The sequence below is a fragment of the Thalia democratica genome, chromosome 5 (genome assembly GCF_965202585.1).
Source record: "Thalia democratica chromosome 5, ktThaDemo2.hap1.1, whole genome shotgun sequence".
NCBI classification, from domain to species: domain Eukaryota; kingdom Metazoa; phylum Chordata; class Thaliacea; order Salpida; family Salpidae; genus Thalia; species Thalia democratica.
In genome coordinates, this window is record NC_139169.1 from 14,929,385 (window position 1) to 14,948,857 (window position 19,473).

General features: G+C 22.6%; 1 protein-coding gene across 1 annotated transcript; it reads right to left on the reverse strand.

Moving 5' to 3' along the window:
* Positions 1–4,146: 4,146 nt before the first annotated feature.
* Positions 4,147–12,544, reverse strand: LOC145836270 (uncharacterized). Its single transcript, XM_082944089.1, has 12 exons — positions 12,320–12,544; positions 12,104–12,227; positions 9,935–10,402; positions 7,945–8,096; positions 7,549–7,752; positions 7,046–7,150; positions 6,725–6,839; positions 6,304–6,383; positions 5,852–5,956; positions 5,639–5,774; positions 5,234–5,429; positions 4,147–4,390 (listed from the first exon to the last, which is right to left on the reverse strand). Exons 1-12 carry the CDS (start codon positions 12,398–12,400, stop codon positions 4,201–4,203), a joined length of 1,956 nt encoding a protein of 651 aa, XP_082800215.1. The 5' UTR covers positions 12,401–12,544; the 3' UTR covers positions 4,147–4,200.
* Positions 12,545–19,473: the final 6,929 nt, after the last annotated feature.

A 19,473-nucleotide genomic window follows, 5' to 3' on the forward strand; every position in this document is an offset into this window, starting at 1 on the left:
CCGGGAATTTTAAGAAACTTTTAGACGTATAGTAAAAAAAAATATTTGACAATAAAATCTTCAATAGAAATGAATCTATTTGATCTCCATCAAAAATATTTTTTTAACAAAAACACATTTGAGTTATCTTTACAGTATATTTTTAATATTTTTGTACTGATTAACACTGTTTTTACCTTAAGCTTAACTTTACACTATAAATAAACCCGACATTTTTACTTAAAAAACATTGAAAAAATTTTCCGAAAATATTTGGAGACCCTGTAAGTATTATTTAGTAGCAGTACTAGTTAGGTTTTTTATGGTTAAATATCTAGGTTTAAATACACTATAACCATACCTACAATTTCTTAAGAGTTTAAATTACGTTATAGTTTAGATGTGTTCATCATATAGAATAATATTTATACTAATAGCTTTTAAACATGGTTTAAAATAGTTTTAAACTAATTTTAAGCTAAATTTTTCTACAAAATAATTACTAATTTTTTATACTGTTAGATTTTTGTTTCAATAATAGAAAATATTAATTATAAACCTTTTAAGTAATCAATAAACTAATATATAATCTCATTTACCCTTCAAAGCATTTTATTTCTTTTTTGTATTAACTAGAAGTAATGTTAAAACTATAGTTATTAAAAATATAATTCAGTATCAGATCTAGTATTACATTAATTTCTTATAGTTAAGTCTTCAAGTTTTAAAACAATAGGGTTTAATTATCTTACTTAAACTAATACATTTAGACATTTTTAACTTAAAAATTTTTTGAATGTAATAAAACTTAAAATATTGTTTTTTTTTCATAAGATAGTGTTATAATAGAGTAGTAAAACCCATATTTAAAATAAAAGAAACTTATTAGTATTTTTTATACTTTTTCTTTTTTTTTTTAAGTTTAATTTTCATTTAAAAGTATTTCAAAATAAATACTTTACTTAAACTTTTAAGTTCGTTTAAAAATTTAAAAAATTTTATTTATTAGCGGTTTTTAAATCTAAAGCAGTGATTAAATTATTTTTGATGTTTCATACACTATAAAAGCCAAGTCTAAAAATAGTTTTATAATATTTTTTTTACACATATTTCTTTTTGTTCTAAAAATCTAGAGAATGGATTAAGTTTTTTATTTTAAGCCTTTTTTTTTTTCTTCTTTTCAAAATATATTATTATTATGAGCTACTAAAACAGTTTAAAACAGTAAAATTAAATTTTGTTGGACTCGTTCTTTCTTAGTGTTTCATATATTCTTTAATTTAAACATAGTACTTAAATGCAGGCCTGCTTCTATATAGAGTAGTCCTAAGTACAGGGTTGCCAAAAAAACTTGATAATGTGGCACAATTTGGAATAATCTAGAAAAACCTGGATTTTGACAACTTATGCTTAAAAACCTGGAGCTTGAGAAATTTTGAATAAAAAAACTGGAAAATTCTAGAATTTTGTTCAAAAATTCCAAAAAAAAACTGGAATGTTAAACATCTTTTAACTGTTAAACATTTTTGATTTGATATATTAAATGTACCATATTGATAAACAAAAAATTATTAATTCCAAAAAAATACCTTCCTTTATTTTTAATTTTTAAGTAAACTGGTTGTTCTGATACTACTTTTAAGTGTTATTATATAAATATTTAACTACTTTGCACTTTGAAACTCACATATAGAATCATGCACAACAGTTTTTATTGCTTAGTTTTAATATTTAAAATTTATATTTTAATTTTCTGACAATATTTGCCAACGTTCCGATGACATTTGCTAAAGTTGTTCGAGCATGAACTTATAAGTTTATAATATGTATTAAGTGTTCAGAATTTTTTTTTCTACTTCTGGAAACTTTAGAAACAGTGTATTGGTATTTTTTTATTTTAGTTACTTTGCTATTTGTATTAGACAAAAGTAAAAATGGTTCAATGTCATCCATTACAATGAATACCATATAGTTTCACTCAAAACCTTATTTTATATAAAAAAAAATTAAGTTCACAAAATTCCTCAAAACTTTATACGATTAGATTTATAAAATATTTCAAATTATTTGCTTTAAACATTTTGGTCTTATGAGTTTTTTATTGTATTTATAGCTCAAGTGGTTGTTCACTTATTCTTAGCAAAGATGTATATAACATGGTTATTATGATTGCATTGATTTCTAGTCAAGGCCTTCCAGGTTTAATTCCAGAATTAAATTTATTTGTTATTATATTGTTTATTGTAAAGTTTTTTTTTTTAAAATATTTATAACTTATAATTTGTTTTTTGATTTAAATTCTAAGTTACTAATTCTTAATTTAATTATACATTTTTATATTATGTTTCTGTTAGATTTAACTGTTGTTTAAAAGTTTTAACCACATTTAAAGCATTTTTAAATTATGATGTTCTTTGTTTTTTAGTGTTTGATAAATTCTTTAACATGAAGTATAAGCACTAAATTTCCCGCCTACTTTTATATATATAGCCCTAAGTACAGGGCAGACATGGTATAATCAAGATGGCAGTTAAATACAGCTGTTTTAATTGTAAACACGCGCTTTAAAGCTCTATAGTAAATTGAGAGAAATTTGGAGAAATAAAAGAAAGTAAAGTGAAAAGTGAGTGGTACGCTGGAGCGCGCTCGAGTTATTCTCTTCATTTAAGAACTTTACAAATAGACGCAAAGTTTTAGCGCAAAAGTGAGAGAGCTAGAAGAAAAAAGAAATTTATAAGCCAAAATCGTACGCTTGAGTAATTCACTTAATTTTAAAACTTTAATAATGCATGTTAATTTTTTAAGTTTTAACTAACTTTCACGTCCTGTCTTATATTTCTTAAAGTCAAAATTTTTTTTTGTTCCTGCAAAAATTTTATTAAAGTGAAAAACTACATAAGTGTTTAATTTACAATTTACTTACTTATTTTAACATTTTTTTTTCTTGTGAAAATTTTTATCAAAAATTTATTTGTTTATATACCTTAAATTTTTATTAAATGAAAAAAAATAAGGTCAGTTTAACTGGTTTGTTAAAGATTTAAGCTTAATTTACTTTTTTAAACTAAATTAAAAATATTTTCTGCTATAAGTTTTATAACAATCTAATTATACTAAAGCTTTTGCAGTAAGAATATTCGCAGCTAAAAATGTTAACTTAGTGAAAAGATATTTTATTAGATAATAATGACTATGATATAAAGCAAAGACTGAAATTGTACATTTAAAGGAATTCATGTTAAACTACTTTAATTTGTTTCATAAAATAAAACTTTATTTAAGAGAAAAAAAATCTAAAAGGTTACTAGTATTACTTATTTCATTTATCTTTAAGTTTTAAACCATTTTCAATGTTTAATTTGTAAGTATAGTTAACTAAAATGTAATTTATTTTTGTAAGTTGCTTATGTACTTCTAGGTTTATTCATTTAATTCAAGTTTCAAAGTTTGTGAAAAAATAAAAACTAGGATATATTGTAATTAAAAAAATTATACAAACCTTCGACACTACAAAATATTATACTAATACAAGCTATATACTCTACATACTTTTTTGATATATATATAAAGAGCTTGGATTAATTTTATATGTTTATTAATAAAAGAACAAGTGCATAACATAAGGGCAGTTTACAGCACTATGACTTAAACTAATTTGTATTGCAATAACTAGCAGTTATGGCAATTAAAAAAAAATCTATATTGGTAAATAAAGAAAATTGTTTAAAAAAAAAGCTGAATTGAAGTAAAAATGTTTTGTTTAAAAACCTAAATTTTTATATAAAAATTTTAAAAAATACAAAAGTTAATACGGAAATTTAAAATAACAATTTTAAGTATTAAAAAATACTTAATAAAAACTAAGAAAATGAGAAATTTTAAAGTTTGTTAGGCAAAAGAAATTTAGCATAATACTCATATGATAAAAAATTAGCGCGATTAACGGTTGGATTATTATTGAACTTATTATTGTTACTACAAAATATGTAAAAAAGTACAAATAGTCTAAGAAGTTTTAGCAATTAATGTACAAAACTTTGTAAATAAACAAATTTGAAATTTTTGAATAAAATACAGTCACAACAAATTTAAACAGTAGAATGCTTTAACAGTCACTCAAGTAAAAGTGTTTTTAAAATAGTGAATTGACTTTAAATGAAAAGCATTTTTTTTTTTTTTTAAATTAACTGCTTTTTAACACGCAAAAATTTTGTTGAAATTTTATATTACATTGTTTGCTGCAAACATTGTCAAATTTGAAGGTTTAAATTTGCTGTACTCTTCGTTTGTCAAGATTTCATTGACATCTTGGCTTCTTGGTTTGTACAAACTAGACTTACCAACTTCTTCTATCAATGTATCTGAAAGTGGAAATTTGTCACAGCATAACTCCATTCTTTTGCAGGTTGATCTGAGAAAAATAGAATTTATTATAATTTTGGGTAATAATTGGCTTAAGAATGTAAAAAGTAATTGTAGGAATTTTTTATTACTAATGTTTGAATTGAACCTTTGAATGAATAAGATTAATTTATAAACCATACATTGAGTTATAATTTTGTACTTTACCAATATTATATTTATGATAAAAATATTCAACAAACAGATTAACACTATACTTTACTTTATCTAAAAAGACAACAACCTATATAATATTTAAATAATAAGCAAACGCCAAGCTTTTTAACCTTGTACAAATAGTTTTAATTAGAATAAAAAATTTAAAAAACTACCTAAACTAAAATTTGTTAAAAAAGTTCTAGTAACTTTTACTAGTGATATATATTATTGAATTTTACTGATAATATACCGATAAATTTAGCAAAAAAATTTTTCAATTCTTATTATGCATTTATTCTTCCCTTATATTTAAAATAAAAGAAAAAAAATTATATAAAACAAATCGTTGTAATACAAAATATTAATTTAATTGGATTACATTAAAAAAACAAGTTATTAATAGGGCCTTTATGTCTCCTATAATAAAATATGTTTTTTAAAAGTAAAAATCAAAATGATAAGGTTTGTTGAATAATAACAAAACAAAATTCAAAAATTTCTTTTTTCAAGGATCCGGGTACACAAAAAGACCTCTCGGTCATCGAGTTGCATACCCAACTTTAACTAAAATTAAATAATCTAAATAATGATTAAAAACTTTACAGTTTAAATTACACATTAAAATTTCATTTCTATGAAATAAATAGGTTAAAATAAAAAGACATAAATCCAAATACATTAAATTTTTACTTACCTAATAATCATTAAGGAGTTTAACAAAATATGGCCCATATTAGATTGTCTATTGTTTTTCGAGATATTCATCAAGGAAAAGTCTCGCTCGATTTGCGCGTTACTAAAAGGTATCGTTTGTAGTTTCATCATTAACTCCTTAAGTTCTTGGTATTCAACGCGAACACTGCTCCAAAAGTTAACGTTTGTTGATTTATCTGTTAAGAATAAACTGATAACTTTTTATGTACATAATCAATTTTAAGTGTACTCTTACAATAATAAATCATGTTTTTATTTTATCAGAACTTAGTTTTCGGTAGATTTACAATGTTTACTAAATTACAAAACTTGTTTAACATTAACAATGAAAATTTTAATTTATATTTAAGTAGTAGGTTACTATTGTTATTTTCCTTTACCTAACCGATACTTGTTTGATGACGTCCATGCAAACTTTTGTATTGAAGTGAGATAGTATCTCTGTGGTTTCCTTCAAACAATTTTTTAATTTTTGGATGTTCTAAAAACTTCTCAATATCCGGCATCCGTCTATTTAAGGCCTTTAAAAAATTATAAGTTTTAATGATATTTAAATAAGTTATTTTATTTTTTGAAGATATATTTAATACCAACTAACATCGTTTACAACTTCATACTGAGCCATAAATTCAAGATTTTGCAGCATTCTTTTTTCCAATTCAATTATAAACACTACAACAAAACTTTGAAAAATATTTTTTACCTGTATTAAAACAATTAATTATAAAAATGTTGGAGTTATAGGAAAATTAGTTACAGATTAGAACCGTAGCGTGTCATTAACAGAAATTTTTTCACGTGTAATACACAACATTAAGTAAATTACTTAAGTAAAGTATGAGAATTTACTGAAAAAAAAAAAAACGATTATGTAAAAAAAAAACACAGTTATTATAATAACTTGTATTTTGTCTTAAAATTTTTTCAAGTAAAGTAAAAACAATTTTAGAAATTATTCTCATTAAACAAATCCTATTTAAAAAAAATCAATTAAGTTTAGTTGTTAATAAACCCAATTGACTAAACAACGTGAATTTTAATTAGTTTAACCTCTGCCTTCTTACTAATGGATAAATTTGCATAAACTTCGTTTACTTCTACATGAAAGATAGGTTCTTCCAAAAGGTTAGCTACAAAAAAAATGTAAATTTTAGTAACTACAACTTAATTTATATAGTAAAATAATAATTTAACAATTAATTTAATAAAAAAATAAAATATTGATAATAATTACTTATATCGTTTACTCTGTATAAAATCCAATCTAAATTTGAATCTACTAAACCTTTAACAAAATGTTAGTAATGTTTTGTTATAAGAACGTTATTGTACGTTTGTTTGCGTTACTAATTAAAAAATAATGTTTATTTACGCCAAAATGTTGTAGATATAAAATCAAACGAAACTTTATTATTAATAGCCTAAAATTAAAAATTATTCTTAGTTGCCTTGTGATCTAAATTAAGCTTACTTGAATTTGGTTGGTAAATGAGGTCTTTTAGATGCTGTATAAGTTTTGTTATTGCTAATCCAAACTTAAAAGGTTCTACTTTACTTTTTTGTAGAAGAATATTAACAGAATTTACCTGATGAATAAAAACAATTAATTATTACACTGTAAAAATTTAGTCTTGCTTTACATTTAATACTTACAGCTAAACTTGGCATGACTACAAAATAAGTAAATAAAAATAAACATTTAAAATCAAATTAGAATGATTGAAATTAGTTATGTTATAGTGCTTAGGGTGTTAATTCATTATTAAGCAGATAATAGGTCTTAGAAACTAACTTTCTCTAAAATTTTGCCCATAAATTTAAAAACAAAATTTAATCTATTGCTATTTAGCATTTTTCGAATACTTTCAGCATGTAAATCGTTTCTTCTTCTTTCTGGCTAATATACAAACAAATGTTATAGGTAAGAATAAAAATTTCGATAACAAACATCATTATAGTTAATAAACACTAATACTTATAAAACAAGGCTCATTAACAAAGAAAGTTTTGTTTAAAAAGATATATATTCTTATTAAATCTATGTTAATTAATTTGTGCTTTTAAACATTTATTATATATCTTCTGATTATATATTTGATTTAATAAAATGTTACCTTAGTAAACATATGATTACTAAGTTTCAGGGCAGATTGAATTTTAAATTTATAGATATTTGTAAAAATATAATTGTAAAAATGCTAAATAATTTAAAACAGGATTGTTTTAAGTTTTATACTAATAATTTTTCTAATTATTAAAGCGTCTTGAAGTTTATAGTAATAGTTTAATACCTACTTCATTAAAAAAAGCTTTGAGTACTTCCCAATTCAATAAAATTCTTTCAATGCATGGAAAAAGTGATATCCATCTAGTTTTGCTAAAGGCTTTAAATTTTAACGGAATTTCACCCGTCATACACACACCTAAATTTTCAAAGTCACTTCTTCTTGTGTTAGATAACTTGAAGTAGTTGAACGTTTTCTTAATAAGCTCCTCAACCTTATTTAATTTAAAAGTATACACACTTTTATTCAACAACAATAGTTTTTTTTAATACAACATATTAAAATATAATAAAATATCATAAATAAATATAAAAAAACAACTTTGTAACTTGAATAAATGCAGCTTACTAAAATTCTCATTCAACAATTGAATTAATAATTTATATAAAATAGTTTTAATACTTACTTCATTAGGTATTGTAGCTTTGGTTGCATTTAAACATGCATTTTGCAAAGCATGATTTGTACAGGATATTGTTATAAGCCTGGGATTATCTTTTTTCAGAATTTGTCCTACTCCATTCTTAACTCCTGTCATGGAAGCAGCTCCGTCTGTACCTAAAAATATATTTACTAAGTTAAAAAAAAAAAAATAATTTTCTTAAATTATAAGACCAGTTTGTGCTTAAATTTATACTTTTCTTAAACAATTGAATAAAATCAAATTAAGTCTATTAATAAAGATAGATCATTGTAAGATATTAAAACTAGTTTATAAAAGTTAGCAAGAATACACAGAGAATAGCTGAAATAAACAAAAATTAACTTACTATTAATATCTAAATTTAAAATTAAAAACACGTTAGTAGTACATATTTAATAAATACATAACTAGAATACAAAAATGAAAAATACAGTAAAAGTTCATATATACTTACATATTGAAACTACATTTTTTAACTGAACATTATACATCTTTAAGACTCTTTTGAATGCGTTAGCAATAGATAACGCTGATTTGTCTCTTCCAAGGTCTTCGAGGTGTAAAAATGTAGATACTGAAGTTTTCTTTATTTTGCTTAGATAACAAATACTAACACCTGTGATTCAAACATAAAGCTTTCTAATTTTTTTCGTTATAAGTTTAATAACTGTAAAATTTTGAATGAAAAGAACTTATAATCTGTATACTTTGGAATAAAAAAATATATAAATGTTTTAAAATTATCTGTTGGTAACTACTACTCATGCTTTTTTAAATAGATATCTAAGAAAGTTAAAAAATACCAAATATAGTCGAACTTTTAAGTACATAAAATCTGTGAAATTAAAGGACTACCACTTTGTTCTAGTTAAACAACTGAAGGTAGTAGAACAAAAGTTTAAGAAAGTATAGCTTTAATTGTAATTACAACCGCTGTATATAAAAGGAAAACTGTTATAATTATTTGAACATAAACTGCTTCCGGTTAACCACTCGGTATTTTTAAAATTTTTTCCAGGTTTTCTAAATTTCTTCCAAGTTTTTAAAATTACACATATTAAGGTCTGTTTAAAGTTAATAGTTAAGTTTAATGTTAAAACTGTATTAAAGAGTATAAAAACATGGAAAAGGTACACTAAAGCTGCTTTATAAATGGTTCATTAATAAAAAAAAAATTGATGATGACAAAAAACTTTGAAAAATAGGGTATAATTTTCTATTCAAATCCAAATTTTATTACTATACAAGTAAAAATTATTGAAAATATCAGGTTTTTCAACGTCTTTTAAAGATTTATGTACAAAATTCCAGGTATTTTTATGCCTAAAATTTTAACTCCATGTTTTTCCTGGTTTCTAGGTGAAGTGGCAACCCTGCTCGTTAAAGCAACAAATTGCTAATTTATTCATTATTTTCTTTATTAATTAAAATTTTTGCTGTTTAATAAATATTATAATAATTAAATCATTCTCTTTATTAGAAAAATAAAATCAACAATATTTTGACATATTTCTTAAACTATTAAATAAAAGTCAACACAAAAATCAAATATATGTTAGAAATGAAACTGACTTAGTTTACTAGAACGAGTTTACTGTATAATTATTAAAAAAAATCATAGTAATTCTAACTTTAATTTTATGTAAATTTTAATTTATTAACCTATTAAATTCTGTAAAATAAAAACATTTTCCTTTAACTGTCATTAAACCTACTTACATCTGAGTAATCTAAAAATGTCCAACTCATTGCATAACAAAATATTTTCTTTTACAGCTAACGTGTTACAAGAATTAATCTATATTAAAAAAATAAAACAAAGAACAATGTGTTTAAAGCTTATTTCATGTTTGAAATTTAAATTTAATAAGCTTTTAGTATTAAAATATTTTTATATTCAACAGAATGTATGTAAATAAATAACAAATTTAAACTTAATTAAATTAACAAAGCTTAAAAGTTATTTTCTTACCTAGAAAACTTTGTCCAGCAGTATCTGTACTCTCATCCAGATAGAAAGAACAATGCTTCACCATAAAATCAGTTATGATTAGTCTTCTGCAAATTGGTGCGAGAGTATTGCACAGAATCATTTTTGCTTTCCTCCTTTTAAGCGTTGCTGATTTGTGAGCTGTCCCAAGTGTCTTCATGACATCTATCTGGTGTTCGCCTGCTAGCAAGTTCCCGTGAAGAGCTTGTTGCAATGCTAACCGGACTTCTGTCTGGCGTACGTTTTCTTTAAGGAAATTGTTGAATTGCTGTTTAAAAGATTTTTCCATCCTAAACTGATTTATTGAGTTGTGGTTATTTGTGACTGGAGATGCGCGTTTATGTCGGTCAGAATAAGAATGAACTTTTAAGTTGCTCTTTTTTGCTTGTAGTTCTACATTGCACCACTTGCAAAAAGCTTTAGTTTCACAATTTGTTGGAGCATTCCAATCTAATAAGTAAAACAGCATTACACATAGTTGACATAACAGATATAACTAATAAAACATTAAACACTATTTATATTTGTTTATAAATAAGTTGTGTATCTAATATTTATTTTATTAATAAGTGAACAATTGAGATTTCAATGATTTAACAAAAACGTTTCACAATAAACTAAACAGTTTAATAGATGTAATAGTGTTGCCTTGTATTTTCAAATTTTTTTCAAAGTATTCCAAAATTCTTACAGAATTTTAAAAGTTCACAATTTTAATCTTTATTTGGTCGAAAATTAGGTTCAAAGTAAGATACTGTGTTAAACAGTATGACAACATTAAAAAGATACTTTAAACTTACAATAAATGTGTTGGTAGATAAAAAATTTTTAGATGAAGAAAAAAATATTATTTATATTATAAATTTTTGTGTCAAATCGAAAATTTAACTACTGACAATGCTTAAAATGTTAAAATTTCCAGGTTTTTTTTTAATTTGAAGTTTTTCCGATTTTTTTTCAAAAATACAAACATTCCTGGTTTTTTTTTTGGGTTAATTTGACAAATTATAGGCTTCCAGGTAAAGTGGCTAGCCTGATGTAAGCATCACAGTTCAACTTGAGCTAATTAAGTATGTATTTACTTTTAAAACGTGCTTTTTAAAGTTTTGTTTCACTACAAGATCAATAAATAACAATTTTTTTTTAATTTATTTATTCTCAATTAATAAAAGCTTTAGTTAAATCTATCTTATAAGTCTAAGCTTACAAATGGGATAATAAATTTGCTTATAATAAAATTGTTATTTATATCACAACTTTTATCAAAAATTTATATATAAATTTAATCAATGCAGTGAAATAATTCTTTTTTGAAATAAAAAAACTAAGTAGATCTGTCTAGTAATTAAATCAGTCAAAGCTAATCTTCTTAGCATTTATAAAATAGTAAATAAAAATTTTCTTTTTGTAATTGAAAGCAATATACTAAAAAATTTTATAAAGAATTCTTGATATTACCACAAACCATTTGTCAGAAAAATGTTTTTAATATTCAAATAAATGTATTTTATGACAAAAATTTAAAAATTTTTTTTTGTTTAACAAACAAAAATCATGATAATTTGTAAGGTGTAAAACCAAAAAATTGTTGTAAATAAATAATTTGCCCATCTCACTCTATGAACCATTTTACTTAAATAATAAAATTAGAAATTCAATTTTTGTCTATGAAGCGAAATTTGTTTTATACTAACAAATTTTGGTTTTAATTTTATAATAAAATTAACAGTTTAATTTGTGTGTTGTTATTATAAAATGTATTTTAAGTATATTTATTTAAATAAAGTAGTCAAAGGTTAGTACTAAAGTAAAAAAAATGTCATGCTAAAGTATTGTTAATTATTAAATTATTAAAACAAAATGTTAATTTTTAGGTAAAAAGTGAATTGGAATTTTTGACTTTAGATGATAAAATTTTTTGTGTATTATTGAAATAAAATTACAAAAAATACTTTAAAAACTATTTAAAAATTATTTTTTTTTCAAAAATTACAATGGAAAAATTAATTTAATTCAATAAAAACATGAGAACTTTCCTTTATAATATTTAATAAAAAAGCTCAGTATTAAAAAAAAATTTTTGTTGAATTCAAAATTGAAATACTCAAATGTGTATTCTTAAATACTACAAATTGTTAGAGATAAAAAAACCTTTTAACTCATAAACAGATTCCCAAAATTTCTGGTACCTCATCTTTTTAGGTGGTGGAAAATCTAAAGTTGGTAAATCTTCTTGGTCTGGAATTTCATCTAAAATAATTTCAACGGTTGTTACCTACGAAAATGTAACTGCTAAAGTAATGTGTTTAGTGTGTAACTTAATAACTATTTGTAAATCCAAGAAAAAAAAAACCATTAGAGACTTACCTTAACTACTACAGAATAGCATGGTTGCCACAAGTCAAGCTGAGAAATTTTTCCTGACTTTTCCTGACTTTTTCCTGACATTTTACTAAAGTTTTCCTGACTTTTTTCAAGATTTTTCTGACTTTTTACTATAATTTTACTAAAAAAGGCATTGAAAATTAAGTAATTTTGTAAAATTTAAGGAACATTTTGCAATTTTAGTCTGACTTTAAAGAATTTTTAATTAATTTTTCACTAATCGAAGTCTTTGAAATAAAAGGAAATAAATAAATTTGAACTGACAATATCTGAGGTTTTTATAAATTTTTTTCCTGAATTTTTCCTGAATTTTTTCAAAAACCCCCCATTTTGACCTGAATTTTCCTGACTTTTGTCATTTTTCTTAGTTTTTCCTGATTTCCTAAATTTTCCTGACTATGTGGCAACCTTGAGAATAGCCACCTGATTTTTATTTAAATTTTTTACATGATTTCAAAAAATCTTCAAAAATACACATTTTAGAGTCTAGCTTTAGTTTAAAGTTAAATTTATTGTAATAAACTGTTTGGAATAGTACAAGGTTGCCACTCATGTTTATAAATTTTTCCTGGTTTTTCAAATCTCTACAAGGCTTTTAAAATTACATGTATTTTGGTTTATTTTCAGTTTAAAGTTATGTCTAATATAAAAAACTGTGTTAAATAATAAAAAAACATTGTATATGTACTGTAAAGTTAATTAAAATGTGTATTATAACTAAAAAATTTTAATTGAAATCTTATTTATATGATAGTTTTTTTGTGTCAAGTTAAAATTGTACTACTTAACATGCTGAAATTGTTAAAAACTGAATGTTTTTCTAAGTCTTTGGTTAAAAATTTCTCAAATTCCAGGTTTTTTTTGCCTTAGTTGTTAAGTATCAGGTTTCCAGGTAAAAACAGATTTCCAGGTAAAGTGGCAACCCTGATAGCATAAGCCATTGAAAAATACTTAAGTTTATTGAAATGCGTTTTATGAAAAAAAGTTTTTTTTGTTGATAAAAAAAAACTTATTTATATGAAATATTTTTGAATCAAGTTAAATTTTATTACCGAACTATGTAAACTTGTTAAGAATTTCAGGTTTTTTAGGTTTATTGTTAAAAAATGTAGGTTTTTTTTAAATTATATCTAATTTCAGCTTTGCTAAGGTTTTAATTGCCTTAATCGTTAAAGTACAGAATTTTTAATTTCTAGGTAAAATAGCAACCCTATAGTTATTATCCACTCTTTAAACAATTTCCTGACTTTTTATTACAATTTTCCTGACTTTTCTAAATCAAATTATCAATTTAAACAAATAATATAATACATATTCAAACACTTGGAATTAATAAAGCCTTCAATTTTATATTTCAGTTTATCAATATTTATAAAATTAGTAGTAAATATTTTACCCTTATTTATGTAAAAAATATTAAAAAACAACTATTCTACAATAAACTATAAATAATTAAACTTAACCATGAAGTTCACCTCTTTTATAATTTATTTTAAAAATTTAAACAATTTTGAAAAAATTATAATGAGGTAAATTATAAACATAAACTTATTACCCAAAACACTAAACCTAGTGTTTAATTAGAATGAAATTATTTATTTACTTAAACAAAAAACAATTCAATTCTAACATATGCTAGATAAACAAACTTATGTGTATTATCATTGTTTTACTAAAAAATGCTACAGATTATCAAACTGCTTACAAAAACTGTTTGTTCTAGTAGGATAGTTTAAAAAAATTTTAATAGAAACATTTTGCAGTTTTATAAAGGATATTCATTTAATTTTACCAGATGAAGGCATTAAGTAATTTTGTAAAATTCTTGGAAATTTTTTCAATTTTAATCACACTTTGAAGAATTTACATTAATTTTTTACCATTCAAAGACTTGTTTTTGAATATAAGGAATTTAGTGAATTTAAACTGACAAAATTTGGTATTTTTTAATATTTAGTCAAACTTCCTGACTGTTTAAAAAAAAAACCTTACTATTCTTGTTATTTATCTTTTTTTTCTGCTTTTCCTGAGTTTTTTGACTTTTCCTGACCTTGTTTCAACTCTGCTTAATTTACAAAACTAGTTTTAAAAACCTTGAGTTGTACACTAAAACTTTCAAGTATAATATTTTTTTTAGATAAACTACCTAATTATAATAAAAAAAGACTCAATAAATTTGTCACATTAAAAATTTTAAATAGATTTAATCTAAGCAAATAGTAGTTTCAAGTTTGTAAACAAAAATAATAAATTATATTCAAATTACTTTTAAGTGAAATCTATGTCTTAATAAAATAATTTATAATGAATCTTAAAAAATTATAATAATCAAACTTTATTTTTAAGTTTAAAAATTCAAATAATTTGATAAAAGTAGGATATAAGAAAAAATTATTTGTCTATTGCATCTAATTTTTGGAAAAAAAAATCAAATAATAAATTAATTTAACATCGATTAGTTCCAAAGCTACAATGTTTTTAGTTTATTAACCATTTAAATAAGTGGAAGACACTTTTCTTTAATTTTTCTAACCAAACATTACCTACTACTACAAGGTTAATAGGTAGTTATGATTAAATTAACAATAAAGTGAATAAAATTAACCTTATGAAAATAAAAAACATAAACTTACATTTAAGGCATTCATACTTATAAAAAAAATATGCTTTTAAATATGTTGGTGTAATTGAATATATGAAACTTTTATCTTCTCAACTTGTAAAATACAGCTTTTGCTTTCATAAGAAATTTTAATTCTATTGCCATGCTTTTTATTTTTTATTCTACTGCGGGGATTTTGTGCTCTGCGATTTAGCATCTCTGGTACAGGGTTGTTAAAAAACTTGATAACCAGGTCCGATTTTAAAGCAAAGGTTTTTCTTCTAATATTTGCTGAATCATCGGTTAAGATTTTTTTTTATTTTTATACCTTAACCTTAAACCACCTTACCAAAAATATTTTTTTTTATTTTATTTATACCCTTAACCCTAACCCACCTTACCCAAATATATTAAAATCCAATTAAAACAATAATTTTTTATAATTTTTTTATGCTGACTCAGCAAATATTTAGCGTTTTCTGTCACAATAAACAAAAGAACTCCTTTATAACCTTGAAAAACCTCGAGTTTGACAATTCAGGCAAAAAAAAACTGGAAATTGAAAAGTTTTGAAAAACATAACCTTGAAAAACTTGGAATTTTGATAAAAAAATCACTAAAAATCTGAAATTTTAAACAACTTTTACAAGTTTATAGAAAAATTTTAATTTCACTCAAAAAATCTCTCATAAAGATATAAATGTTTGTTGTCATCTAAAATTCTTTTTATTATAAAACACATTTGAATTATCTTTAGAACATCTTTTCAATGTTTTTTAGTAATTAACACTGTGTTTTTAAACTTAACTTTAAACTAAAAATTGACCCAAAAATGTGTACTTTTGAAAACCTGGAGAAAGTTTGCAAAAAACATTTAGCGACCTTTAGGTATTATTTAGTAGCAGTATTAATTAGGTTAACAAAATTTGACTTTTTTTATTATGGTTAGTAATGTAGGTTTAAATGCACTATAACCATACCTACAATTCCGTAAAGTTAGAATATATTATAGTTCTGATGTTATTCATCATATAATATAAGTTATATTTATATTATTAGCTTTTAAATAGAGTTAAAAAGTATATTTGAAAATAATTTTAAAATGTATTTTTTTACTATATTAATTAATTTATTTATACTTTTTTAGTTTGTTTTAATTATGCAAAATTCAAAGAAAATTTTAAATTATTAACCTTTATATAATCAAAAAACTCTCACTTAATCTGAATTACCCTTTAAGCTTTTTTTTTGTGTAATAACTAGGAATAATGTTGAAACTACTGTTGTTAAGAATAAATTCAACATATTTCAATAACATATTTAGTATTACAAAATTTCTTTTCATTAAGTCTTTAAATTTCAACTTAATAGGTTTTAATTACTTACTAAATCTATTACATTTAGACATTTTTGACTTTTATTTTTTTGATTGTAATAATACTTAGAATATTGTTTTCTTTTAGAAAAGAAAGTTATAGTAGAGTAGTAAAACCCATATATAAATTAAAAGAAAATTATTAGTACTAATTTATAAATTTTTCTTTTTCTAAACTGTTGTTTTAGTTTAAAAGTATTTTAAATGTTTAGTTTTTTATAAATTTAATAATATTTAGACCTGTTCCCTAGATGAATTGGTAAACATATAACTATATTATTGCAATTTGTAATTTAAACATTAAAAAAATTTTTCTATTCTAGCTACTAAACAATTAAAAACAGTTAAATTAAAATTTGTTCAGAATATTCTATATTAACTCAAATACTTGCTAACTGTATTTTATTATATAAAAGTTTAAACTTAATTAATAAAGGGTAAAAAAAAAAACATTAGTCGTTTACTTTTAAATTTTTACTAACTGTTACCATTAAAAATATTTAATATTAATACAAATTTTTCAAACAAAGTTTGCTAAAAACATGAATGAGCTGAAAAAAAAATATACTGGTATACTAATGTAAACTTTTACAATTTATAATCTTATTGTTGTATATATTTCTCAAGTTTAATTAAATTGGTGCAGATTTGTGCACAATGATAAATATATCTTTTTTACTTTGTTACCTATTTATACTGATATACTAATGTACATTTTTACAATTTATAATCTTATTATTGTATATATTTTTTCAAGTTTAATTAAATTGGTGCAGATTTGTGCACAATGATAAATATATCTTTTTTTACTTTGTTACCTATTTATACTGATATTATTTTCTAACATATATATATATATATATATATATATTCATGGTGAATCGTGTGATTTCAATTAAAAACCATCCAGTATGTTAATTTATTAATTCGTAATACGATAATAATTACATTCTTAATTTTAATTTGTCATCTTAAACTCTATTATTTTACTAAATTTTTCATTTTATCACGAATAGACCTCAATTCTTTTTACAAGATAAACTTTTTTGTTATGTGTAAATATTTTATTTGACTTTAACTCGCCAACTTTGAAGAAATAAAAACTACTTACAATTAAGTTTTTTCATAAACATAGCATTTTAATTAAGTTATTGATTTTTTAAATAACTAACTAGAATATTGTATGCTCAATGTTAACTTTTAATTTAATTTAGAAAAAAATAATGTTACAAGGTAAATTTACTAAAACACTAAATAAATGTAAGTACAAAAAGTTTTTATAACACCTGAAATATTCAATAAGTTTTTCTAGTCTACTTAATAATAAAATTAAATTGTAAAACAAAAAATAAAAAAAATAGTATACTTTTTAATCGTTTTAGCAAGTTTTAAATCGAGTGAGAAAAATACTATAGCTGAAAAATATTAAGTAATTGAATCTCCACCAACTAAACATTAAGTAATTAAGAAGCTTTAAAGATTTTTTGTTAAATCCTTGTTGTAAAAACTTGAGTCTGCCTTAAATACGGTGGTTGTAATTTTAAACTATGATAAGAAAATAGAAAATACACTTGTTGTTAGATTCTTATATATGTTTTTATATTTCTATGCTTTTTTATGATATTTTTGGAACATCTTAGTGTTTTAATTATTATTTAATTAGTACTAAAGCTCATTCATACAAACTGATTTGTGTAAATTGTTAAAACTATTTCCTAAAAAACTTATTTAAATTACTGTTTCCACCTATATTTTTGAACTGTTTTTTTCTTTCAATATGTATTTAAGTTTGTTTGTAAAACATACATTTACGAAACTTCACAAAGTTATGCATAATATTGATAATTTTTATATCTTTAACACTTTACACACTTATGCATTACTAGTTCAGTATAAATATTGTGTTTTACTAAATATAAAATCTGATGATTTTTAGAAACTTGGTATAAAAATTTAAAAAATAATAAAGTTATGAATAAACTAGTTATATTGTCGAGAAAAAATGCTCAACAAAGATTTGAGAAAAATACTTCAAAGCATTTGGATGAAAAAGGTCAGTTATATAAATTATTTATATAAATATTTAAATACTCGTGAGGTAAAAATTGTTTGGTAATCTTCTTTTTAAGTAGACTGTTTCTGTGCTTCTCAACTGGAACATTACTGTTTTAAATCTACAAATCAAGCAAAATTATTTGTCAGTATATGTTTGATTTATCAATAAAAATTCTATATTTTTTTTAATCTCTATTTAAATCTATAAACAATTTGAAACTATATTTAAATAAATAAACAGAAGTATAATTCTTTTACGGTTCAAAACATTTATTTTAGGATGTATAAAATAATAATTCACATTAAGTGTAAAGTATAAGTTTAAATATATAACTAAGCAAAATACAGTTCACACTAATAAAAGTGTGTTGAAGTTTTTATCTAGTATTTGGTTATTGTAAATAATCTATTTTATTTTTATTTGAAGATGCAAAGAAGACTTTAGAAAAAAGATTAGTTTCAGCTTTAAACCTGAACAAGATTATGCTTTATGAGAACGATAATACTAGGATGACCTTACTAAACGACCACACCAAAAGTAAATTAGGTGTTGACACTGTTGTTACTTTTTTCAGTATAGCTAGAATTTTCAAATTAGCTGCTATTTCTGAGTCGTGCTTGATGTATATTGAACGTTGTTTTCAAATGATAGTTGAAACTAAAACATTTTTAGATTTAGAATTTAGTTTTTTTGCGAAAATACTTGCTAGTTCTGAATTAAATATTCATTCAGAAATTGAAGTGTTTTATGCAGCAAATTCTTGGTTGAAACACAACATTGAAGAACGTAGCAAATATGCAAAAAAATTGCTTTTAAAAACTCGCTTTCCTTTGTTATCTAAACATGGATTGAAAACAATTTTAAATTGTAAGTCATCATTTTCTGAAATCCATAAATGTAGAAATATATTAAAAGAAGTTATGTTCAGAAAAAAAAATTTATTGCAAAATAGTCCTAGTAAGTGTTATACTAGAAGGTATTGTACTCAAACAAACATTAATACTATAATATGTGGTGGTTATGATTCCAAGGCCACAAAAGTTGTCAAAACCACAAGACTAGTTGATAGTAGTAATTTTAACGATTTCAAGGTTCTTTCTCAA

Excerpts from the sequence above, each read along its gene's own strand:
- LOC145836270 (XM_082944089.1), bottom strand. The coding sequence starts at position 12,400 with ATGTCAGGAAAAAGTCAGGAAAAGTCAGGAAAAATTTCTCAGCTTGAC. Across the intron at positions 6,384-6,724 it reads CATTTACCAACCAAATTCAA|CTAACCTTTTGGAAGAACCT; the intron begins GTAAGCTTAATT and ends TTTTTTTTGTAG. Across the intron at positions 5,430-5,638 it reads ACGTCATCAAACAAGTATCG|ATAAATCAACAAACGTTAAC; the intron begins GTTAGGTAAAGG and ends TATTCTTAACAG.